The sequence below is a fragment of the Cibotium barometz genome, chromosome 9 (genome assembly GCF_041138505.1).
Source record: "Cibotium barometz isolate CiBa-2024 chromosome 9, ASM4113850v1, whole genome shotgun sequence".
Lineage (NCBI taxonomy): Eukaryota > Viridiplantae > Streptophyta > Polypodiopsida > Cyatheales > Cibotiaceae > Cibotium > Cibotium barometz.
Window position 1 is genome coordinate 13623207 of NC_141054.1, and position 26065 is coordinate 13649271.

Here is a 26065-nt window from a genome sequence, read left to right on the forward strand (position 1 = left end):
TCTTTGCTAATCTTAATCTTCTTGGGGCAGGAAAAATATTTCGTGTGATGCCCGGTTTGTGAAGTGTATCTTGCAGTAATTGATGGAGAGCCTGGTATCCTTGTGTGCTTATGCCCACTTCATCGCATATGCATTCTGAACTTCCTCAATGTCTAAAATGTTAGTTATATCTTTTATTATCTCATTTACAAGTATCTGTCGTACCTTCTTATAGCGTGGATCTCGAAATATGGAAAGAATGTCATGTTTTCTCATGCAACTACGTAACATATCTCCAATATCTTGAGGACCATTATCACCACACGCATCTTTAAAAAAGGTCCTGTAATGAACTAACAAAGATTACTTATAGCAGCAATATTATATAATGAATTAACAGTTAATGAAAAAAATCAAACGATAGATACACTCTAATAAGAATAACTTATAACGAATTCTTCGCTTGAGAGCACCACCACCAATTGCAAGTGTCTAAATGTTGTTCATTGTCCTCTTTCGCTCTCTGGCTCCCATGGGTGTGCTCTTCATACGCGAGATTGTATCCTATAACTTCAGGATGTGGTCCTCTTTCTCTTTGCCCTCTCTCTGTAGCTATAAAATATTATTCTGTGCAATTTCGAGAGCTTGTTGCACACTACTCAAAGTGACTGCAAGCTATGAATTTGTGAGTTCAGAAATTGAACCTTCCATGCATCACATATACTTAAGCGTTTGCAATATCCAAGGAGTCCATTCTCACCCTCTCCAACAAAATGAATGAATGAGGGTAGGCCTCTGAAAGGTGGAGAGAAATTTGAAGAAGGATCATTAGGATATAAATACCCATCAACCCAAAGATCCACGTTACAATGACCCTGCTGTCTTCTTTCTTGCTTCTTCTATGCGTTTAGACGTTCTTTTCTGATAAGTGCATATTCATTCAAGATGCGAATATGCAAGTCTACCTTCCTCACTTGTGATGAATTTGAGGTGTTTGTTATTTCTATGAGTGCCATAGTAGACACAATGGAAGATGGTAGGTAGCTTGGATCCCAAATAGAAGCTTGAAAGAGAGACCTACGAGAGAAGGGCTTGGGAGGGAGAGACTAGGAGAGAGAGAGAGAGAGAGAGAGAGAGAGAGAGAGAGAATCTTTTAGTTGTTGAGTCAGACAGAGAGGAGATGTGATAGTAATTAAAGAAGAAAACGGTTTTTAGGTAGGTTTTCTATAAAATATACATTATAAATTGCTAGCTTATCCGAAAATTTAAATTTAAATTAAACTTTTTATGTTTTATGCATTTAAAAGTGAAAAAATAAAAAACGTAAGTTTTTCTTGTCTTTTAATGACTGTTGATTTAGAATTTGTGGGAACTTCAAAAACGCAATGAAAGTGTTTTAAACGAAATTGTCTTTTAATGACTGTTGATATGGAATTTAGAGGGAACTTAAAAAACGCAATGAAAGTGCATTAAATGTGATTGAAAGTTATTTTGAGACAATTATTTTGAATTGTAAGAAAAAATATTTTTAGTAGGGGCTAGAAAGAGAATCCTAGAGTGAAAATCCTAGAGAGATCCCCTACTTTTAGGGCCAAAAGTAGGCTTCAATATGACTTTGTCTCCTTAAACCTCAAAAAATTAGTCTTAGTTCCTTAAAAATTAGGCATTCTTGCAGGGCCCTTTTTATGCTCAAATGCCCCCTAAATATGCTTTTTTGGTCAAAAGGACTTGAGCAACGCTCGTGGCCAAATTATCATGTAGTTTATTCAAGGCCTTCATCAACAAGAATTTTAACCCACCTTGCCTCTCAAAGGGGAGGTATAGGGTTAAAATTTACCCTTTGCATTGTAGTTTAGTAGCCTCTCTTACATTCTTTTAAAAAAGAAAAACTAGAATTCTAATTGATGTCACTTTTACAATGTGTTTTTATAAATATTAGCCATTAATCACTTTTGTATCATTGATTGCCTTCACAAATAAAATAAGGACTACAAATAGTAGTAACAATATTTGTCTCTTTATAAGTTGAATAGAAGTAGTGTGAAGTTTGCCACATATATAGGCAGCTTGAGCTGCTACATGGGGAGTCAAAGAATCAAATAATTTTTACAATTTGTGATGCCAACAATGTGTTTTCCACTACTAGCCTTTGAGTTGGAGAGCTTCTCGAGATCTTCCCACAAGTGATAGCACGGTTGCAGCAATGTGAGATGCAGACAAACCAGCCTCTTCAATTTGATCTTTAGGGGCACCATGGTCAATGTATCTATCAGGCAAAACCATAGGTCTCCACTGAAAGCCAAGGTGACAGTTAGTATTGGTTAAAATTGAAATATTGAGAGTGAAATTGAATGTTGAGTAAAAACAAATAAGTTAAATGATAATTCATGACCTAGAAATATTCTTTGAAGAGGCAAGAGAGTGAAAGTGAGAGTGGGCTCTAAACCTGAAGAGAAAGTTAATAGTGCATAGAGTTATGATTTGTTCAAAAGATGTATCAAGATGAAGAGAAGAGGTAAAGTATGATCAAGAACTTAGTATTGGCTGACATTAAGACTAATAAATTGAAGAGAAGAGGTAAAGTATGATCAAGAACTTAGTATTGGCTAACATTTTGATTTAATAAGACATGTCTAAAGATTAATAAATGTGTTTTCTAATAAATGTAAGGTTTCTAGACCTCTCCTAGACCTTAAGAGATAATATATTGTCTGGAATTTTAATTGAAAATATATTATTTTAGAGAGGCAAGAGTGAGCAAAGGCCCTATACAAATTGGATAGGAATTACAGGATTGTATGAAGATCAAGAAAGGTAATACTTGAAGGGACATATAATGATCATGCTTATGGGTTTCAGAGCCTCAAGGAAGTTACCTTTAATTTTCCATCTAGAAGTCCATCAAGTGCAAGGAAATGGCAAACATGTGATGCAAAACCACCAATGGAGGCCTCTTCAATGGTGATCAAGAACTCATGGTTTTTGGCAAGCACTCTAAACATCTCTTTGTCAAGCGGCTTACAGAATCGGGCATCCGCAATGGTCACCGGCATATCATGCTCACTGAGAATGTTTTGAGCTATCAAACAATTCTGAACCACTGTCCCATATCCAACTATGGCAACTTGGGATCCTTCCACCAAGATCCTTCCTTTGCCAACCTACATTCATGAAATTTTTGGACTTTTTTTAAAAAGCTATTCTATATATGCAATTGCCATTTAAATCATCAAATTTGTTTAAAACTCCTCCGATTCCACTGTAGTTGTTTGAGAGATGAAAAGTTAGGATCTAATATTCCAATGAGCATTAAAAAAATGGCTTATGAGTGATAAAGTCTAGGTAAAATAATCAAAATTTATATTTAAAATTGTAAACTCAATTTAATGATTGATATTAATTATAACTTCATTTTACTATAACAAAGAGTGTCTCTTGAGGGGGGGGGGGGTGGGTGTTTATGTGACTTAATCATGTGTGTGACCACTCTTATTCAAGTGTGTACACACGCACACACACGCGAGTGATAAATTTAAGGAGAATATGAAGAGCATAGATTTGAGCAGTTCACCTGAATGGGCACACCCTTGTTCTTGGGCGGCAAGGGTACTCCCACTCCGTTGCCACGAGGGTAGCGGATGCAGCTGGGGCGATCATCAATTTGAATGGAAGTAGCAACCATGTGCATGAGCTCAGCCTCATCGGCAGGCGCCATCACGACCATGTTTGGCAAGCAAGCCATGTACGCCACATCAAAAGCACCACAGTGAGTGGCTCCGTCAGCGCCCACTAAGCCCGCACGGTCCATCGCAAAGCGGACCGGCAGCTTTTGAAGATCGACGTCATGCACCACCTTGTGTAAAAAACACACAGAATAATAAGCACAGTTAGAGAGAGAGTGTGTGTGTAAAGAGAGAGCGCGCGCATGTGCGTGCGTGAGAGAGAGCATCTGCGCGTGTGTGTGTGAGAGAGAGAATGTATATACTGTGTGGGTGCGCGCGCGAGAGCAACAGAGAGAATGCATGTGAGAGAGAGAAAGAGAATGTATGTGCAGTATGTGTGTGTACTGTGTGTGAGAGAGGAGAGAGAGCATGTGCGCGTGTGTAAGAGCGCATGTGTGTGTGACAGAGAGAGAATGTATATGCAATGTGGCGAGAGAGAGAAAGAATGTGTGCAATATATGTGCCGTGTGTGTACGTGTGTATGAAAAGAGAATGTGTGCTGCATGTGTGTGTGAGAGAGAAAGAGAGAATGTGTGTGCTGTTATGTGTGTGTGAGAGAGAGAATGTATGTGCAGTGTGTGTTGCAATGTGTGTGTGTGTGAGAGAGAGAGTGTGTGGAATGTATGTGCCATATGTGTGTGTACTGTGTGAGAGAGAGAATGTATGTGCGGTGTGTGTTGCATATGTGTGTGAGAAAGAGAATGTATGTGTGGTGTGTGTTGCATATATGTGATTGAGAGAGAGATTGAGAGAATGTATGTGCAGTTATGCGTGTGTGAGAGAGAGAATGTATGTGCGGTGTGTGTGTGAGAGACAGAATGTGTGTGTCTGTGTATGGTGTGTCATAGAAAGAGAGAGGCAAGAGTGAGTGTGCTGTGTGTGTGTGTACGGTGTGTGTGTCATAGAAAGAGGGGCAAGAGTGTGTGTGTGGGCTGAGGATAAAAAGCAAGCCCCCCCGCTTGTCTGTAGTGGGGGGCTTGGCTAGTAGTGGGGGGGCCAAGCCCAACTGTTACAACAACCTTATGTGCCTTTTCAAAAAGGTGTTCTACAACAACCTTATGTGCCTTTTCAAAAAGGTGTTCTCCAGTAACCTACACTGTAGTGCGGTGGATAGAACTAAAATGTGGGAAGTGTGTAGTCGTGGGTTCAAAACCCAATTTGCACACCTACTATGCTACTCATCCAATAAATACACTTGATTGTGCTTACACATGCATGTTCTCCCACACCCTGAGGTCCACACTTTGAGAAAAATTGTAAGTGTAAGTGCCTACATGCAGTGTAATGTGGCGTGCATAGGCAAGTGTAAACATAAGTACATGTTCTCCCACACCCTCATTTTTACGAGGGCGAGGTCCACACTTAGAGAAAAATTCTAAGTGTAAGCGCCTAATGTGGCGTGCATAGGCAAGTGTAAACACAAGTACATGCACCGGGAAAATTCCCGGCAACCCTCAGAAAATGTGGCGTTCATAGGCAAGTGTATGCACCGGAAAAATTCCCGGCAACCCTCAGAAAATTCGGCCGAGAAGTGGGCTCCACCGAAGGCAGAAAAGACAAGGCGTGCATAGGCAAGTGTAGGGAGCCTGGGATCTATCCTCAGCCCCGTGTGTGTGTGTGTGTGTGTGTGTGTGTGTGTGAGAGAGAGAGAGAGAGAGCACCTGATCGTAGCCGCGTTGGAGGAAGGAGGAGTAAATGGCGCAGACGGGCTTGAGGCCTTCGGTGGCAAGGCCGGCTGCAAAGGTGACCGCATGCTGCTCCGCAATGCCCACGTCGAAGCAGCGCTGCGGAAAGCGCTTCTGGAAGTAGTTGAGGCCCGTTCCTCCGCCCATCGCCGCATGGATGCCCACTACCTTGCTGTCCACCTCCGCCTCTGCAATCAATGCCTCCGCAAAATATTGTGTATACGAGAGCGTGGGGCTCTTGGTCTTCATCTGCTTGCCCGTTTGAGGGTCGAACTTCACAACACCTGCACACAAGCAGCACAATATATATTGGGATGTTAGCATATATCCACCCACCTGCCTCATCAAGTCATCCTTAGTAGCTGAAGATTGTGCTTAGCACAGTGTTTGGGTGATCCATTCACCTACACATGAGTGTATGCTTGAGTGTTTATAGTTAAGTGATTGTTATTATCATAATTAGGTCCTTACTAGTTGTGCACGTGCTTATAATGCTACTTCCTATCTATCAAGAGTTGTTGCATAAAATCGCATGGTACCTATTTAATTTTATCATTGGAGTCTAAATTGGTTGACTTGCATTTTATTGTACTTATTACCAATTGGTTGACTTCAATTTATTGTACTTATTACCAAATTATTTAAAAATAGCATGGTTTTCATCTTTGTGTTGTAAGAAGGTACTAAATGGCTCTACTTTTACAGTGCTTATAACCATAATGCTTATCACTTCATTAGGGTGAAGAGGCCAATATATGGACACCTTGAAAATAAAGTATAAAAACCCCCTTTTTAATGCCTTCTTTTTGAAATCCAACTATACTACCTCTTCATTTTAGTAATTTTCAATTTTTGATTAGAGGTATATACAATGTTGAAAAGTCAAAGGGGCTATTTATGCACATTGAAACTTCAAATCATGGACATCAAAAAAACCACGTTAATAGCACTTTTCCAACAGATGACTTCCTTAATTTTTGTTGTGAAAAAAGTTAAGTTTTTTTTTGTATTGAAAGTGGGTTACTTTAAATTTTTTTAGAGGGGGGAGGGTGGTATGTAATTGCACAAAATTACATTACAGCATTATCGTTGATTATGGAGTTAATGTGCTTACCATGATATTTATCTGGAGCTCTCTCGGCATAAGGATACCCTTTTCCTTTCTCAGTTACTACATGGATTAGCACAGGGCCAGCTGCAGGAGTAGACTTCACCTTGTGGAGTATAGTCACAAGGTCATCTAGATTGTGCCCATCAACTGGCCCAATGTAGTAGAGCCCAAGCTCTTCAAAAAGAGTAGAACCGTTCCCACTTATCATCCCTCTTGCATACTCATCAACTTTAGAAGCGATTTCATGGGTTGATCTCCCAATTTGCTTTGTAATGCCCTGTAATGGTGCAAATCAAAGAACCAATATTTGTTAGAATATTGATGGAGTACTATTGGGATATCACAATGTTTCCATAGCTTTAAAGCTTTCATATGCATCACATGGAGTTATGCTACATTAATTTGAAATGCATAAATACAATATCTTGGAATGCCTTATGTATGCCTTGATTGAAGTGCTAATTGAAGGGCTCCTTGTTTACATGTTGAGAATGTGCAAGACTATCATTAAATGCATATTTTATGTGTCATGAGGTTATAAATTGGATAATGACAAACCTATGCATTCGTTAGTGTCTTGGGCATTGCACCTTGTAACTAGTTATTTTTGCATTGGTCAGATTCTAGTCAATATGCCTTAACACAAGGTATATGTGTACCTATAAGCACATAAGTTTCTAAAGGTTGGATGCATGAGAACTTCTTGTAATGACTAACGTGTGCATTCGTTAGAGTCTTGGTCATTGCACCTTGTAATGACTTATTCTTGCATTGGTCAACTGCTAGTCATCGTGTCTCGAAACATGTGTATCATTGTACTTATAAGCACATAAGTTCCTAAAGGTTGTGTGCACAAGAGCTTTTTAAGTATGATGTAGACTAACCTTGGGCATACAAGTTGAAACGTTTACTTATTTAAGTATGAGAGGGGGACTAACCTTACTTAGGCATTGTAATTAACACGTTATTAAGTATGATGTAGACTAAATGATCTTTGGGATGATATTAAGTATGATCATGAATGTAGACTTTGATGATTTAGGACGTGGGGGTAAAAACTAACTTTTGGGAGCATATTATTAGAGTCATGGTTTAGGCTAGCATTAATGTTATGGCTAGTCACCTTGGCTGCCTCTCTGAGCATGCGGAGTTTGCGACTGGACTGGAGCTTGGTGAGGGCACTGCTGAGGGCACCCACGGGAGGGGCGGGCCCATCCAGGGTAGCAGTGGGGAGGGAGACCTGCTTGTTGTCGTTGAGGATGATGATGAGGTTGGAGTCGAGGTAGCCCGCGTTGTTCATCGCCTCGTACGCTTGGCCTGCCGTCATCGCCCCATCCCCTATCACCGCCACCACATGATTCTCTTTCCCCAGCAAATCCCTCCCCACCGCCATGCCTGCGCATTAATCAATCAAACCCTCATCATCCTTAATCCACGAATATAATTATCTCAATCCATGCATCCAATTCATTCATCGTTCACCTAATTAGAGTACCAGCAGCTAGTTTAGTTGCCCACCGCAACCAATAATTATACATATATATATCTGTCAAGCATTCTTTAAGCTTGGCGCTGTATCAAACAAGTCATTCTTCCACCCATGCAACAATCAGCCGAGGCTCATTGCCCATATTGCTTGATCCATTAATGATCTAATTAGTGCATCATCAAGGCTGTCTTAGTGTATCACTTAGCATGGCCCAATTACATTGCTTGACTGATAGTTACATCAACGATTTCTTAGTGTATCACTTGCAGCAACTTCTTTACAAAACTAGTATAAGTACTGGCATATCATTGAAGCCCCATATTTGTTTTTTAAATTTTATTTTATTTGGCAAATAATCAAGGCCTTCATTGGTATCAAAACAGTTGCAAAATATGGTGTATCTCAAATAATAATGCACGCTTAATAAGTACTATTTTTGCATAATAGTACTTATTAATCAGCTGGGAAAGTATTATGTGGCAATTCTTATGGATTCAAAATATTATGATTTGGTGAATCTGTAATGTTGAGGAAATACTATTGAGTTGAGGAAATATTATTTGTGTTCTTTTTTCTTTTTCTTTTTTTTTGTGGTGGGGGGGGGTAGGAATAGAAGAAAATTTTATTTTAATTATTACCAAGGCCGGCAGAGATGCTGGTGGAGCTGTGGCCTGCCCCAAAAGGGTCATACTCGCTTTCACTACGTTTTGTGAAGCCGGACAACCCCGAGGTTTGCCTCATTGTGTGCATCTTGTTTCTTCTACCAGTTAACATCTTGTGGGGGTAAGTCTGCAAGCATTTAAAGCCATACATTATAAACATTTGCTAAAGTTAATGGGTTTGATAGTGATTAATAATATTCAAACTTCATAAATGGAGTTGATCTAGTAGAAGTTGATAGTAGATTTGTAGATACGATCTAACATATATTACCCATTACATATTACATATTTACATACTATATTATATTAATATGTATTATTATCTATATTAATCACTTGTGTATATTAAATATTGTATAACACACATTTTTTAATTTCAGCTAGGCTTATGATGTGGCAATTATAGAAGACTAAGATTAAGGCAAACATGCTGTCATTGAGGCTAAGGATTAATGCAATCATGAAGACTTCCATTTATCAATTATCATTGATGTCGGTTGAAGGAATAATTTGAAGGTGGTATTCGTCAAAATATGGTTACAGTGGGTTAATGAAAGCTAGTGAAGGTGGATTAATATCAAATTGAAGAATGGTGAGCACTAACTAAATTGTGAAGGTGTAATCAAGGTATCGTGATTGATAATTAGAATGTAAAGCAAGGTTTGTTTTGAAGTGTTTTGCTTAATGATCTTGATTAATTAGAATAATCACCTGATGACCTACGTCCCACAGGATTCTATCATCCGGCGCATTAAATACATGGTGAAGGGCAACAGTTAGCTCCACAACACCCAGGCCAGCTCCAAGGTGGCCTCCTGTTTTGGCCACTGAGAACACCATTTCCGTGCGAACCTCCTCGGCTAGCTGCTTAAGCTCCTGCAATCAATTGAAATATAAACGTTATGATCTTATCGTTAAGGCTAACCATGTGTTTGATATTACACGCATTATTGATATTACGGCGATCATTAGTTAGCGCGCTGAACATGTGGTTTTATGCACTGGAATGCGATCGTTACTGCTATTAATGGGTTTAAAATAATAAGAATGTGATCACTGATGCTAATGATAGGATCATTAATGATTTAAGGTATGATTGAATTTAGCTCTTGGGTTTTTAATATTTAATAAACCCTGATCAGATAATTATAATTAGAAATATTACCTGAGTTTTGAGATTTTTCATGTGAATTGGGTAATTGATGGTGTCCAAGATCGGTGTGGGAGGTTTCTCCTTGTAATATTCAGGGGCCGCTGTATTTGTGCCCTCTGTCTTTGTGATCTTGCTCTCATTTAATGCGTTAGCTCTGATTATGGCCAAGCGCTTGGGGCCCTGGTAATTACATCAATCCAAGGTAAACGATTACGTTATTAAGGAATCAAAACTACTTATAATAGCATAGCTTAATTACCTTACAGGTATTCGTGACTGATTTAAATGTTTTTTCCTTTTTATTTACACGAGAACAGCTAACGAGATAAAAGATTAGAAGACACGCTGTTAATCATGCTGTTGATTATGCTAATCATGATGTTAAAGGGTTAGCCAACCTTATACTTTGTGGCCAACCCATTAGAGGTGGACGCATGAGGGTTGGTGGGCAGCAGGCGCGATCCATTGAAAGGTTTCTGCACGTGAAAGCAGCCGTCATTGTGAGCGGCATGGGAACAGCCGCTAGGCAGGGCGACGGCAGCTGCGGCCATGATATTTGTGAGGGATTCAGACGACCAAATAGGAAAGGGTGAAGGCCCTTGCTTTGTTTACATGTAGGATTGATGATCATGAGAGGGGCTATTAAAATTGGCTCTAGAGGAGGAACATGCAAGGGGATACCAAGGGCATATGGGCACCCAAAATAAAGACAAAAATCAACAAAAATGTCTGCAAGTGAGTAGGATGCCCCTCCATTGATCCCTTCTCCCATTGACACGTCCACATCCTCAACATGAATGGAATCTCTACCCTAAATGCCAATGGGATAACCTAATGTATATATCTGTAACTTGCTTATTATTGTATATGCCTTTGCTTAATAATTAGCCATAACGAGGCCCTGTTGACCCACATCATCCAATAGTCTAATTTGTTTCTTACATGGAGAGATGACTAATTATATGTTTCCATAGTCTCACCCTTTTATTAATCTTTTCACTAGCCCCACATTACCCAAAATGTCTATATAGGTCATATAATATGTAATGTAGCCTTGGTTTTAGATATCCAAGCAAATCGGGATGGGAGACCCACACTCAAGGGTTGAGTGTGCATTGTAGTCTTTTAGAACTTAGCAAAATATTCGACCTAGTACCATTGGCATATATTAGCCCCAATCATATTTCTTCTCACTTCCCTTTGCCATCCTTCTTGTCTAATTCTCTGTCCTTTGCTTTTGTCCAATTCTGTAAGATTCCTCCCCACCCTCTCAGGATGTCCAGCATCTTCCCCTGTAATCAAATCCCTCTTCAGAAATATAAAAGATCTTGTTTGTACCTGTTTTGGCCTAGAGAGAGAAAATATTCTAGAGAGAGATTATTCAGATTTTGAATATTTTTAGATGAAAAAATATCTCTTCTTATTAAAATCAGTTTCCCCGAAATAAAAGTTCAAAAAGATTTTGAGAAAGTGCATTAGAAATCAAGTATAATTTGTTCAAGAGGCCTTATCCTAGGGGTCCAGATTTTCTAAAAATTTTAAATTAAGGTTTTGAAGGGCCAATCAGATTCATCTAAATGTGTGGAGAAGATAAATAGAAGAAATAAAGAAAATCTCCCCAAAAATGAGTAAATACTCACATAAGTGAAGAGTGGACTAAGGACCAAAGGAAATACTAAAAAAATAGATTTTTGACACTCACAATGGGAATTCCCCCCTCATGAAGGAGGCGCCTATTTCACATGTGTGGTGGAGTTTTAAATTATCAAAAATTGAGATATTTCATCTCTCCTCTCTCCTAATTCAAGTCTAGTTCCAAAAAATAAACTAAACTGACCTAAAAATGGTCAAAAATTGACCAAACTGATCTGGAAAATTCTAGAATCAGTTTGCTTGGTTGGAAGCTCACTTTTTCCTATAAATAGAAGCCTCCCCCTTTGTTGAAGCTTAATAGTGTTTTATGCACTGTTACTCTACTCCTCCCCCAAGAGCCAAGAACTATGAATTTCTTAATAATTCACTAGTTTTTGACCATTCCTTCTTCTAAAGATTTGGTGGCCACTCTTGTTGCAAACAAGAGTAGATCCCTCAAACCATCAAGCCAAAGAAAAGCTCCCAAAATTCATGTAAGTTAGAAATCTTATATTTTTCTTAACTCTTTCAATTGTTTTCTAATTTTTGTTTTGAAATGATAAATCAATGCTATGCCTTGTTGGAAAGGCTTTCCCCCTCTCTCATTCTTAAAATCAGCCCTTCTTTATCCTAGTTAAGTGATCTAATAGTTGGAATTAAACTTTTTATATTGTTTTTTTAAGTGAAATTTGATTAGTTTAGAGTGCTTAAAACCATTTGGGGATAATTTTTAAGTTATTTTAAGATAGAAAAAATTGAAAAATGGTCAACCATACAAAGGAGGTTATGGTGAAATTTTCTAAAATTTTGTGAAATAAGTTTCATCTTTTATTATTCTAAAAGACTAATCCCTATCGTTTGTGTATTCTAAAAGTGTCAGTTTCATGCTATGCATAGAAAAATGCATAGTAGAAATATATTTATTCTAAAAGTGTTATTTCCATTAGATATAAATTCTAGGCATAGAAAGATGCATATTGGTTTTTTTTATTATAAAAGAGTGATTTTCATTAGATATAAATTCTATGCATAGAAAGATGCATATTGGTTATTTTTTTTATTATAAGAGAGTGATTTTCATTAGATTTAAGTTCTATGCATAAAAAGATGCATATTGGTTATTTTTTTATTATAAAAGAGTGATTTTCATTAGATTTAAGTTCTATGCATAGAAAGATGCATATTGGTTAAATTTTTTTAATTACAAAAGTGTTACTTTCATGAATATTGATTTTTATGCATAAATAGATGCATAAAAGAATATTTTTATTGTAAAAGTGTTACTTTCATCAATATTAATTTTTATGCATAAATAGATGCATAAAAGAATATATTTTTATTATAAAAGTGTTACTTTCATCAAAATGGATTTTTATGCATAAATAGATGCATAAAAGAATATATTTTTATTATAAAAGTGTTACTTTCAATTGATTTTTATGCATAAATAGATGCATAAAAGAATATTTTTTATTATAAAAGTGTAACTTTCATCAATATTGATTTTTATGCATAAATGATGCATAAAAGAATATTTTTATCATCATAAAAGTGTTAATTTCATCAATATTGATTTTTATGCATAAATAGACGCATAAAAGAATTTTTTTATTATAAAAGTGTTACTTTCATCAAAATGGATTTTTTATGCATAAATAGATGCATAAAAGAATAATTTTTTTATTATAAAAGTGTTACTTTCATCAAAATTGATTTTTATGCATAAATAGATGCATAAAAGAGTATTTTTATTATAAAAGTGTTACTTTCACCAATATTGATTTTTATGCATAAATAGATCATGCATAAAAGAGTATTTTTATTATAAAAGTGTTACTTTCATCAATATTGATTTTTATGCATAAAAGAATTTTTTATTATAAAAGTGTTACTTTCATCATTATTGATTTTTATGCATAAAATGAAAGAGAGATATTCCCAAATCAGGCATCTACTTCCAAGGCAGTAACACTAGAAGTAATAGAAGAAGAAAGAGAACTATGAGATTATCCTTCAGCTGTGCAAGATGAGGACATCTCTCATTTTTTAAGTGGGGTAGGATGTAAGATTCCTTTCCCCCCTATATTTTGAGATGTAAAGGTGTAAGAACCTCCCCTTCAGTCTCTTGTAGTCATCCCTCCCCCCCCTCAAAAATGGAAAAAGATCTTGTTTTACCCAGTTTTGGCCTAGAGAGAGGTAATTCAAAATTGAGATATTTTTGGATACAAAAATTCTCCTAATATCTAAAATGAATTCCCCTGAAACAGAACTTTAAAATAAACTTTCCAATATGCATTAGGAATTAATTGAATATGTGTATAAGAGACCTTAGCCTAAGGGTCCACATTTTCAAAAAAATTTGGATTAAGGTCCAAATAAGGTTCCAAAGGACCAATAGGATTAATCCAAATGTTGGGATGACAAAAATGCAAATAATAAAAGAAGATACCCCAAAAATGAGTAAATGCTCACATAAGATGAAGAGTTGACTGAGTACAGGGTTTATTAGTTAAAAATTAAGGTATATTAGTTTAAAAAATGAGATATTTTCGTAAAATGATGCATTTTTGACACCTCAGTAATAAGGAGGGAAAGCCACTTGAGGTAGGAGCCTTTTTTATCATCATTGCTTGACATTTTAATTCAAAAAAATCAAGATATTTCATCTCTCCTCTCTTCTAGTGCAAACTGGATCAAAAAGGGAGCCAAACCGATCCAAAACTTGTCCAAATTGGATCAAACTCAAGCTAAAAGCCTCTAGTACCCAATTGGACTTGGTTAGTGGCCTCCGTAACCTATAAATAGACCCTCAATCCTTTGTATTTTCATCTTTGTGAATTTACATGCCATTATTATCTTTATTTTAGTGTAATTTCTATTATCCCACTATTTGCCTCTTCTCTTGGGAGCTTTGGAGCTTCTCTATTCTCCATCCTCTCTTGAAGATTACCCTCCCCCCTTGGTGGCCAAGGACTTGCTTGTGGGCTTCACTTCTATCCAAATGATCAAACCAAAATCAAAGGTAAGCTCTAATTTAATGGTTTTTCCTCTCAATGATTTTCTTCTTCTCAACCCCTCTAAAGCTTGAGAACCTTTCAATGGAATGGTTTTCTCTTGAAATCAAATTTTCCAATGATTCATAATGTTTAATTAGATGAATGCTAGTCTTTATGCTTAATTATAATGTTTTCTTTAAGAAAATCTCTCTTTTGAAAAGATTAATCATCTTTATAATTAGATCCTTGTTAGAAGGATGATTCTCAATGATAATCTCTTTATTTTGATCAAAACTCTAGGCTTGATAAGCTAGAGAAAGAGATTAGATATTTTCATGATTTTTAATCTAGTAAAAATGATGGTTAATTCTTTTTAGCTTAATTATGAGTAAGGAAAATCATATTACCTCATTCTAAATTGAAAGAGGGTTATGCTAACATTTTTAGAAATGAGGAATGGTTATTTTAGAATAATCAAGAGATTTATTCATAATTATGCTTATAATTATCTTATGTATGCATAATTTAATTTTAGTCTAAAAGAAGAGTTCCTATCATATTTCCATTACAAGTATTCATTTTAAAATAGAAAATTGAACATTCTTAGTAATTGCAGCGAAGCTATGGCAAAATTTTTCAGAAAAAAGATAAATCTTATTTTTATACATAATTTTAATAAAGCAAAAAGAGGAATTCCTATCATATTCTAGGCATAGATATTTTTATGCTTAAATATGAGTTTTGAGCATTATTCAATAGTCAAAAAAATAAAGAAGGTTATGCATAAATTTTATAGAATCATTCAATTTATGAGAATTATGAAAATGGTTCATTTAGATAAATGGACTAGTGTTTATACTAAAAGAGAAAATATAGGTATAATTGATTCTGTAAATCCCATGAATCTTTTATTCAAAAAGAAGAATATTGAGCGTATTTTATTTTGAGAAATTTGAGAAAGAATGTGAAAATATTGAAGGGATGTGAATGAATGTGAATAGATATAGGAATAATGTGAATGGATGTAAGAATGATGTGAATGGATATGAATGAATGTGAATGGATATAGGAACGAAGTGAATGGATGTGAATGAATATAGGAATAATGTGAATGGATGTGAATGAATGTGAATGGATGTAAGAATGATGTGAATGGATGTGAATGGGTATAGGAATAATGTGAATGGATGTAAGAATGATGTGAATGGATGTGATTTATTTAAAATTATGCCTATAATTATGATTATAATTATGTTATGTATGCATAATTTAATTTTAGTCTAAAAGAAGAGTTCCTATCATATTTTCATTACAAGTATTCATTTTAAAATAGAAAATTGAACATTCTCAGTAATTGCAACGAAGCTATGGTAAAATTTTCTATAAAAAAGATAAAATCTTATTTTTATGCATAATTTTAATAAAGCAAAAAGAGGGATTCCTATCATATTCTAGACATAGATATTTTTATGCTAAAAGAGGAGTTTTGAGCATTATTCAATAGTCAAAAAAATAAAGATGGTTATGCATAAATTTTATAAAATCATTCAATTTATGAGAATTATGGAAATGATTCATTTAGATATATGGATTAGTGTTTATACTAAAAGAGAAAATATGGGTATAATTGATTTTGTAAATCCCATGAATCTTTTATTCAAAAAGAAGAATATTGAGCGTATTTTATTTTGAGAAATTTGAGAAAGAATGTGAAAATATTGAATGGATGTGAATGAATGTGAATGGATGTGAAAATATTGAATGGATGTAAATGAATGTGAATGGATGTAAGAATGATGTGAATGGATGTAAGAATGATGTGAATGGATGTGAATGGATGTGAATGAATGTGAATGGATATAGGAACGATGTGAATGGATGTGAATGGGTATAGGAATAATGTGAATGGATGTGAATGATGTGAATGAATGTGAATGGATGTAAGAATGATGTGAATGAATGTGAATGAATTTAGGAATAATGTGAATGGGAATAGGAACGATGTGAATGGATGTGAATGGATATAGGATGGATGTGAATGGATATAGGAATGATGTGAATAGATGTAGTAATGATGTGAATGAATGTAGGAATGATGAGAATGGATGTGAATGGATGTGAATGAATGTAGGAATGATGACAATGGATGTGAATGAAAGAAGGAATGATGAGAATGGATGTGAATAGATGTGAATGAATGTAGAAATGATGTGAATGGATATGAAATGATGTGAATAGGATGTGAAGGGATGTGAAGGGATGTGAAGGGATGTGAAATGATGTGAATGGATGTGAATGAATGTGAATGGATGTGAAATGATGAGAAATGATGTGATTGGATGTGAGTTGATGTGAAAATGATGTGATTGGATGTGAGTTGAGGTGGGAATAATGTGATGTGATATGGATTGGTGTAGAAAAATGTGGGAAGATGAGAAATGATGAGGAATAATGTGAAAGGATGTGGAATGATGAGAAAAGATGAAGAATAATGTGAAAGGATAGAGAATGATGAGGAAAGATGGGAATTTTGTTTGGAACTGTATTTGTATGTGAAACCTGTTTCTTTAAAAGATTATTTTATGTCAAGAATGCTGGGGGAAGCATTTTGACTATCTTGTGGAATGAGGTTGTGGGGACCTAAGTGAAAAAGTTACAACAACTGATGAAGAGTCAATGAAGGACGTCTCACATGGCAAGGTCGGCCGACCAGCCTTGGTTCGATTAAAATGGTGAGCTTCTAGGGTATGGTGGATGAGGGACCAGGGAAGCAGCCAATGAGTGAAGCACTAGGTGACCTGCGAAGGAGCCTAGGGTGTTGACCATACGGTGCTCGGGCTCTGGGTCGCCGAAGATACCCACGTGTGCATCGGGGATGCAACCGGAATCTTATTCTAGGAATTGATTGTGGAAAGTAGAGAATTAATTCAATCATAAAAACCATTACTTGTAAGCTTCAACTAAATCAAATCAATTGAAAAATTAAACACTTAAACAAAAATACTTAGCTCCAAAAAGACCATATTGGGTGCAATCTTCCCCCCTCTTGTGCGTGGCCTCTCCCCACACAAGAGTATTTCTTTATTAGCTTTCTTTTTCACCAAAATTAGGCCATAGCCCCCAAAATACAAGATGTGCTTTTTAGAGAGCACGGCACTCTTCTTTAACAAAAATAGAGTGTCAAATTGGGACTAGGGTAAAGCCATAGGCTTTAATAAATTCCACAAAAATAAATGTATCTTTCCTAAAGTTCAAAATGGAAAAATCATTTAATAAGATTACAAGCTACTATGCTTGCCAAAAATGAAATGTGATGATCCAAGACATTTCTTCCAAAGTAAACTCTTCAATTCCCATAGTCTTCATCACCTGAAAATATAAGCCCAATTAATTATTAAATTAATCCCACAAATATTAAACAAGCACAAATCATCACCAACTCATGACTACCAGGCGTAAGTACCCCAGGAATCACCCTGCCATACAAACCTAACTGAAATAATCATAGGTGGCCTCAAACATACGTCATATACCGCACGTATTAATATTTATAGTGGTATCACCCACGATATTAACCTAGCCGGCATGACGCAAGAGTAATCTAGGCGTCCCCAAATTACTCAAGAGGGGATGAATAATATTTTTCTAGAGGACTTAAAATATATTCTCATGACATCCCTCTTGCTTGAGTTTGCAATTGTCCTCAATTGCGGATTTGCTGGGTTTGAAAAGAATGAAGAATTTCAGGGTAAACTCGGAAAAATTTCTCAGGCATCCATTTAGCATCTTCTTGAGGATGATTCTTAAAAGTCAAAAGATACTTGAAGTATTGATTACCTGTCCTTGTTGTTGTTATCTCTTGGTCAATGATAGCATCAGGAACTAGTACTTCTTCCTCTCCTTCAATAAGAGGTGGTTCCTCATATGTTGGGTGAGTAGGAAGTGTTCCTCGAAAAGGTTTCAAGAGATGGATATGAAAAGAATTGTGGATATTCCAATTAGATGGAAGCTCTAGTCTATAGGCCACATCATTAATCTTTTGAAGGATTTTAAATGGCCCATAATATCTAGGCGCTAGCTTCACTGCAGGGAATTTTTCCACACTCTTTAATCGACGCTTTTCAATTCTCAAAAGTACATAATCACCTTCTTGAAATGAAAAATCTTTGCGCTTCCTATTTGCTTGAGATGTATACTTCTCTTGAGCTCTTTGAATACAATCACGCACTTCAGATAGAAATTAGAATGCGATCAAAGTCTCTAACATATTGGTCGGCTGCTTCAATCTTATGAGAGAGTCTAGTAGCCGGAATAGGCAATGCTCTTCCATAGATAATCTCAAATGGTGCTCGACCAGTAGCAGTATGAGGAGTATTATTATAAGCAAATTGGAGTAGGTGTATGTACTTATCCCATGCACTAGGTTGCTGGGAAACATAGGCTCTAAGCATATCTAAGATAGTGCTATTTGTAACTTCGGTTTGTCCATTCGATTCCGGATGGAAAGCCGTGAAAAAATCTAACTTAGTGCCTAAGTTTGAGAAAAGAGCAACCCAAAAGTGACTACAAAATTTAGAATCTCTATCAAAAACTATCACTTTGGGTAGACCATGATGAACAAAAATTTACTTAACAAATATGTTCGCGGCTTGCTGAGAAGTTAGTGTCTTTTTACATGGAATGAAATAGGCTTGCTTACTAAATCTGTCCACTATCGTCCAAATCATGTCATGGTGACTGGAAGTAGTAGGGAAGCCAGTAATAATGAAATCCATAGACACTTGTTCCCATGGTCTATCAGGAATAGGTAGAGGCATAAGCAATCCTAAAGCTTTGCCTTTGTAGCTTTTAATTGTTTGGCAAATGTTACATTCAGCTACAAACTTAGCTACATCATTCTTCAAATGGGGCCAATAGAATTCTCGAGAAACTACTTGAAGTGTTGCGGAAACTCCTCTATGTCCCACAAATGGTGGTTGGTGCATCTCTTCCAAGACAAGCTGTCTATAAGGTTGAGTAACACACAATCTTTTCTTAAAGAAAAGATAGCCATCATTATGAGAATAACTTCTGTGTGAGGTGTCCAATTGTTTTCACGCAATTTGATCCATATTTGAGTAAAATCTGGATCAACTTCATAAGTTTCTTTCATGAGGACAAATGGTTCACTTTCAATTATAGAAATGTTGTTGATATTTGGTCTTCGACTCAAAGCATCAGCAACAACATTTTCTTTTCCAGGTTGATATTGAATCATAGGTTGGAAACTTTGAATGAAAGCTGCCCATTTGATATGTCTATCTGAAATAAGAGGTTGCGTAAGCAAATGCCTAATGCTTTGTTGGCCTGTCTTGATAAGAAATTCAGAGCCCATTAGGTAATGCTTCCAGATTTTCAAAGCATGCACTACTGCTGCTAATTCCTTATCATAAGTGCTATAATTTTGCTCTGCAGGCTTAAGCTTTCTACTTTGATAAGCAATAGGATGGTTGTCTTGCATAAGAACAGCTCCAAATCCTTTGCCACTAGCATCAGTCACTACTATAAAGAATGGTCTTTGAAAATCAGGTAGTGTAAGAACTGGTGCTTGTGTTAAAGCATTCTTGAGTGTTGCAAAAGATTTATCTTGCTTTTCAGTCCAATTGAAATTTGTAGCTTTCTTAAGGAGTTCAGTCAAAGGATTGGCAATACAAGCAAAATTCTTGACGAACTTCCTATAATAACTACATAAGCCAAGAAAAGATCTAAGATCATGTATGTTTCTAGGCGTAGGCCAAGAAGCAATACACTCAATTTTCTTAGGATCTACACGAATCCCTTCGGCCGATACTATATGACCTAAGTATTCAATCTCTTCTTGAAAGAAAGAACTCTTTTCAGGATTGACATACAATTCATTTTCTCTCAAAAGATTGAACACTTGTTCCAAGTGTTGTTCATGTTCTTGTCGATCCTTGCTGAAAACAAGAACGTCATCAAAGAATACTATAACAAAACTTTGAAACTTAAGGAATATGCGATTCATCATACGGCTGAAAGTAGCTGGAGCATTGGTCAAACCAAATGGCATAACCAAAAACTCATAATGACCAGTTTGGGTTCTAAAAGCTGTCTTGAAAATGTCAGATTGAGTCATACAGACTTGATGATACCCAGACTTTAGGTCAATCTTGCTAAAGACCTTTGATCCTCTAATCTTATCAAGAAGATCATCTACCCTAGGAATAGGATATCTGTTCTTGACAGTAATCTTATTCAATGCACGATAGTCTACACACATTCGGTAAGTTCCGTTCTTCTTCTTAACAAGAAGTACTGGAGCTCCAAAAGGTGAACTACTAGGTCGAATAAGGCCTCTCTCTAGCAAGTCTTCTATTTGGCTTTGGATTTCTCTTTGCTCTAAATTGTTGACTCTATAGGGAGCTTTACAAGGCGGGGAATTTCCAGGCAATAAGTCAATACTATGATCCTCTGGCCTAGACTTAGGTAATCCTGGAGGCAGATCTTCCATGAAACAGTCACTAAATTTGGAGATAAAAGAATCAAACTTTGGTCTTTTGGATGTGTCCAACTCAGCATCAAGCTGGTTAACCCATACCATATAAGTCTTGTCTCTTTTTCTTAGAGCTCTCTTTGCTTGAGTGTGACTCAACAAAGGACTCATTTCTCCTTTGACTTGACACTGGAGGATAATATCTTCATTGTCCTTCCTTAGAGAAATTCTATGAGTGTCATAGTCTATAATAGGATTGTATTTGTGTCTCCAAGGCATACCCAAAATTATATCTACCCCTTGTAAAGGTGCAACTAAGAAATCCCTCTTTTTTGTTAAAGGTTTGATGCATAAATCCAAATCTTTCACCTCTTGCATGCAATTATACTTTGTTCCAGTAAATGCTGCTTTGACTTTATAGTGCGTAGGTAAAGAATGAAGATTTAGTGCTCTAAGTACCTTTTCAGAAATGAAATCATGTGTACTACCATCATCATGCAAAATAAGAACTTCATGTCCATTTATCGTTCCTTTTATTTTAAGCAAAGAATGAACATGAGGTTTACCTTCTTGTTCTGAGTAATCTGGATCGGAATTACCCTCTTGCTCGAATGATTCTTCTTCATTGTCGTCTTCTTTAATCATGTTGACTCGAGCTGCTGCTGCTGGTGTCGAATTCTTGGTACGCTCCGGACAATTTGGTGCTATGTAACCTTCTTTGTGGCACTTGAAACATTTGATAGGAGATGTCTTCGGTTTGCTACCATTGACTTTCTTATTGGTACTCAGGTTGCCTTTAGCCTCGTCCTTGCCTTTGTCATAACCTGGTTTATACATCTTCTTTGAAGCATAAAAAAATTTAGTAAATGGTTTAGAAGAAGTACCCTCATGTGCTTTAATCTCTTTAGGAAAACGCTGTTCAATGGCTGAATTGAATTCTCGTCGCCTCAAACAAATCCCGAACGATTCCGCGTGATTCAAGAGTCTTGGGCTAGTCGAATTGTTGATGAAATAATTTTTTTGCACTTTGAAACCTGCTGAAACAGTCCTGTAAACCTTGCCCAAACTCTGTAATATTTTTTTAAAATTTTCAAAATTTTTCAGAAGCGATTTCGGAATTTTCTAGCCTTTTCTAGGCAATTTTGAAGCTTTTTAAAACCTGTAAATCACTTTTCTGCACCCAGAAATTTTCAGAATTGGAAAACCTTTGAATTTCTCCTCAAATTTGGAAATAGGGAAAAGTAGAGGTTGAAAAAGTGATGTGACTTGCATGGGGATTGGGAAAAGTAAGAGAAGGATTAGAGAGATGATTAAGCTTGAGGTAAATTTTTTTTTTCTCCTTCTCTCCACGCTTTTGCGCCGGCAGGCTGCCGCCATGCGCTTGCTTGTCCAAAAACTTGTTGAGAATTTTGTGATGGCTTTTATACAGATTTATCTCCCCCGTCCATTATAGATTTGCTCAACCTTGAAGCTTTCTGATTTCTGAGAGTTACCCGTGAGGTTTTTGGCTATGAGGATTTCATCCATACGGTCAGATTTTGATTTCGCAGAGTATTTGGAAAAACTGCTTTTTGATAGAGAGGGATGGTTTTGCAGGGTGGTGAGTGGGTTTGAGAGTAGATCTAGTTTTGAATCTTTGACCTTTGGGTAAAGACCTGCAAAACACCCTTCTGTCCACTGGATAAATTCCTGCACTTTCTTTATTTTTGAGAAGTTGAAGCCCTTTCCTACCTTCTCCACAAATCTCCTAGCCCAAGCTCTGATACCACTGCAACCGGAATCTTATTCTAGGAATTGATTGTAGAAAGTAGAGAATTAATTCAATCATAAAAACCATTGCTTGTAAGCTTCAACTAAATCAAATCAATTGAAAAATTAAACACTTAAACAAAAATACTTAGCTCCAAAAAGACCATATTGGGTGCAATCTTCCCCCCTCTTGTGCGTGGCCTCTCCCCACACAAGAGTATTTCTTTATTAGCTTTCTTTTTCACCAAAATTAGGCCATAGCCCCCAAAATACAAGATGTGCTTTTTAGAGAGCACGGCACTCTTCTTTAACATAAATAGAGTGTCAAATTGGGACTAGGGTAAAGCCATAGGCTTTAATAAATTCCACAAAAATAAATGTATCTTTCCTAAAGTTCAAAATGGAAAAATCATTTAATAAGATTACAAGCTACTATGCTTGCCAAAAATGAAATGTGATGATCCAAGACATTTCTTCCAAAGTAAACTCTTCAATTCCCATAGTCTTCATCACCTGAAAATATAAGCCCAATTAATTATTAAATTAATCCCACAAATATTAAACAGGCACAAATCATCACCAACTCATGACTACCAGGCGTAAGTACCCCAGGAATCACCCTGCCATACAAACCTAACTGAAATAATCATAGGTGGCCTCAAACATACGTCATATACCGCACGTATTAATATTTATAGTGGTATCACCCACGATATTAACCTAGCCGGCATGACGCAAGAGTAATCTAGGCGTCCCCAAATTACTCAAGAGGGGATGAATAATATTTTTCTAGAGGACTTAAAATATATTCTCATGACAGGGGAAGAAAATGAGTTGGAGTTGTTTCCTGAACACGGGCATGGATCTGGTTGATTGGCCTTGCTAGTCTTCAACGGATGAGTTTATGACCCTTTTACATAGATCTTGTTGATTGATCTAGCTGACCTTCAACGGAAGTCCATCTAGATTTTTATGTGATTATATTCCTAGGGGTACTATGAGCTAGGAACTATTGAAAAGGCCCCTGAATGAGCAAGTGGTGAGCGTTCTGGTTTCCAATTATGCCATAGGCACACTGATGAAGGAATGATTGGAAATTGGACTTCAAGCTAGATATTTTGGAGGATTATGATCAGTGATACTATGGTTTCATTTAAAGTTTGCTTTAAAGATAGCCAAATCCTTGCCACCAAAAGATTGGGTTCATTCTACCATTGGCTTATAGCCAGCTTAAGAAAAGGTCTTGCTTTATCTTAAGTTGACTACTACCATTGGCCTATAGCCAGCTTGAGAAAAATTCTTGCCTTTATCTTAAGTTGACTGGCAGTGAATGCCTAATCTCCCACATGCATCCTAGTTTAGTTTTGTCAAGATTGTTCTTCATACAAGAGCATTGTAACTAACTCATCATAAATAAGGGCATTGGGGTTGCCCTTCATCATGAGCTAGGTGTGAATGCAAAACCCTTGTCTATGAAATCTAATAAAGCTATAAGAATAATAGACACCAATGAACTATTCAGACACCTGTAGTAGCAAGGAGCTTTAGGATGAAATGAGCCAGCTAGCCACAAATTTGAGTGGAGGAACATCAGAACACCTTGTTGCCCCACGGTCCTCCGAGCCCGAGATTCACCAACTGGCTTTGTAATAGTGTTATAAACTTCATGAAAAGAGCACTAAATCATTCTATCTTTGGAAAAATCCCTAGTCAAGGAGAAAGAGTAGGACTAGGAACCTCAAGGTTTGCTCCTTTGGAAGCTCCCACAGATTTTTTCTCATGAGCAAGTACATGGTTTTTGTCTGCCATGTGTAAAACTACTCCCTATTAAATTTGGCTATTTCTTGTGCTGTACTCATGATGATGTGAAGGGGGTCTTACCTCTTGATCCAATTTCAAGATTCAAGGACAATGTCTACCCTTTTACAACTCAATTTAGTGTTTAAGAGATGATTACAACAAATTTATCAGCATAAAATCACCAAAAATTACATTAAATCAAGGGTAACCAATTTGTACGGAATGGTTGGAGTATCAAACCAACTCCAATTGCAATTTAAAGTTATAGGGATCTGTATTGGATACCTAATGGTTAATTTGAACCCTCAATTGCACCAAAATACAGTGATTAGCACTGATTAATATCCCAATAATCACATTTATGATAGTCAAGACATGTCTACTTTGATGTACCATTAGGGATGAGTGTTCCACAAAAAACCCAACAGCAAGCATATCGAGACATGTCTCCTTTCTTGTACCATATCAAGATATCAATACTTTGTGAGTATTGGTCTCTTAAGCAACCCTTCACATGATGCAAATTTGTATGTCTTTTATGAGAAGGGGAAGTATATGGTCATTGTTCTATATGAAGATGATCTCATCTTAGCAGGGGATCACCAAAAATAGATCTCACAAACATAACAGATGCTTAGTGCAGAGTTTGAGAGATAGGAGATCTTGGGCTCATGCATTATTATTTAGAGATTAAGGTCTTGTGTAGAAGCTAAATAATATTTTTATATCTCAACAAAATATGCAGGTGAGATGCCGAAGGCATTTGGCATGACTAAATGCAAGGGACTTGGTACCCGACCAATGGAGGTTGATCTGAAGCTATCCATTGAAGACATCTCAAACCTTGTGGGGATGACACTTTATACAGGAAACTGGTTGGTAGTCTTGTCTTCTTGTATGACCAGACATCAATTTTGTTGTTGGTGTTTTAAGCAAGTTCTCCAACAAGCCCCAGGATAATCATTAGAAAGTAGTTATGCAGGTATTGTGATGCATCAGAGGTAATCAGGAGTATGACATCACCTATGCTATGGGTAAGGCCCTTAGTGGCTTTTCTGACTCAGAGTGGGTGGGTGACTCGGACACTAGGTGCTTAATAATTGGGTATTATTTTTCTCTTGGTTTGGGATACATTTCTTGGATCAGTAAGAAACAACCCATAGTTGCACTCTCATCAACAAAGGCTGAGTACAAAGCTGCATGCACTCTCATCAACAAAGGCTGAGTACAAAGCTGCATGCTTTCCATCATATAAGTCATTGTGGATGAGGAGGATTCTATATGATATGGCACTGGTTTAGAAGTAGCCTACAATACTATAATGTGACATCTCGAGTTGCATTGTCATTTCTTGGAATCATGTGTTTCATGCTCACACAAAACACATTAAGATTCATTCACTTTATGTGCGAGCTCATCGTGTTCAGGGAGGTCAAGATGGTCTACGCCTAACTACATAGATATCTTTACAAATACTCATAGCAGGGATTAGATGGAGTGGCATCTTCATCGACTCAACATTTGAACACAGAGGTAGTTCACCTTGGACATTGAGGGATTAGATGGAGTGGCATCTTCATCGACTCAACATTTG

General features: G+C 36.6%; 1 protein-coding gene across 1 annotated transcript; it reads right to left on the reverse strand.

Moving 5' to 3' along the window:
• Nucleotides 1-1898: 1898 nt before the first annotated feature.
• Nucleotides 1899-10444, reverse strand: LOC147635272 (1-deoxy-D-xylulose-5-phosphate synthase 1, chloroplastic-like). The gene is made up of 10 exons (XM_086802148.1): nt 10200-10444; nt 9814-9981; nt 9360-9524; nt 8625-8775; nt 7621-7892; nt 6501-6774; nt 5363-5670; nt 3551-3832; nt 2856-3140; nt 1899-2271 (listed from the first exon to the last, which is right to left on the reverse strand). Exons 1-10 carry the CDS (start codon nt 10350-10352, stop codon nt 2122-2124), a joined length of 2208 nt encoding a protein of 735 aa, XP_086658274.1. The 5' UTR covers nt 10353-10444; the 3' UTR covers nt 1899-2121.
• Between the last annotated feature and the right edge of the window lie 15621 nt (nt 10445-26065).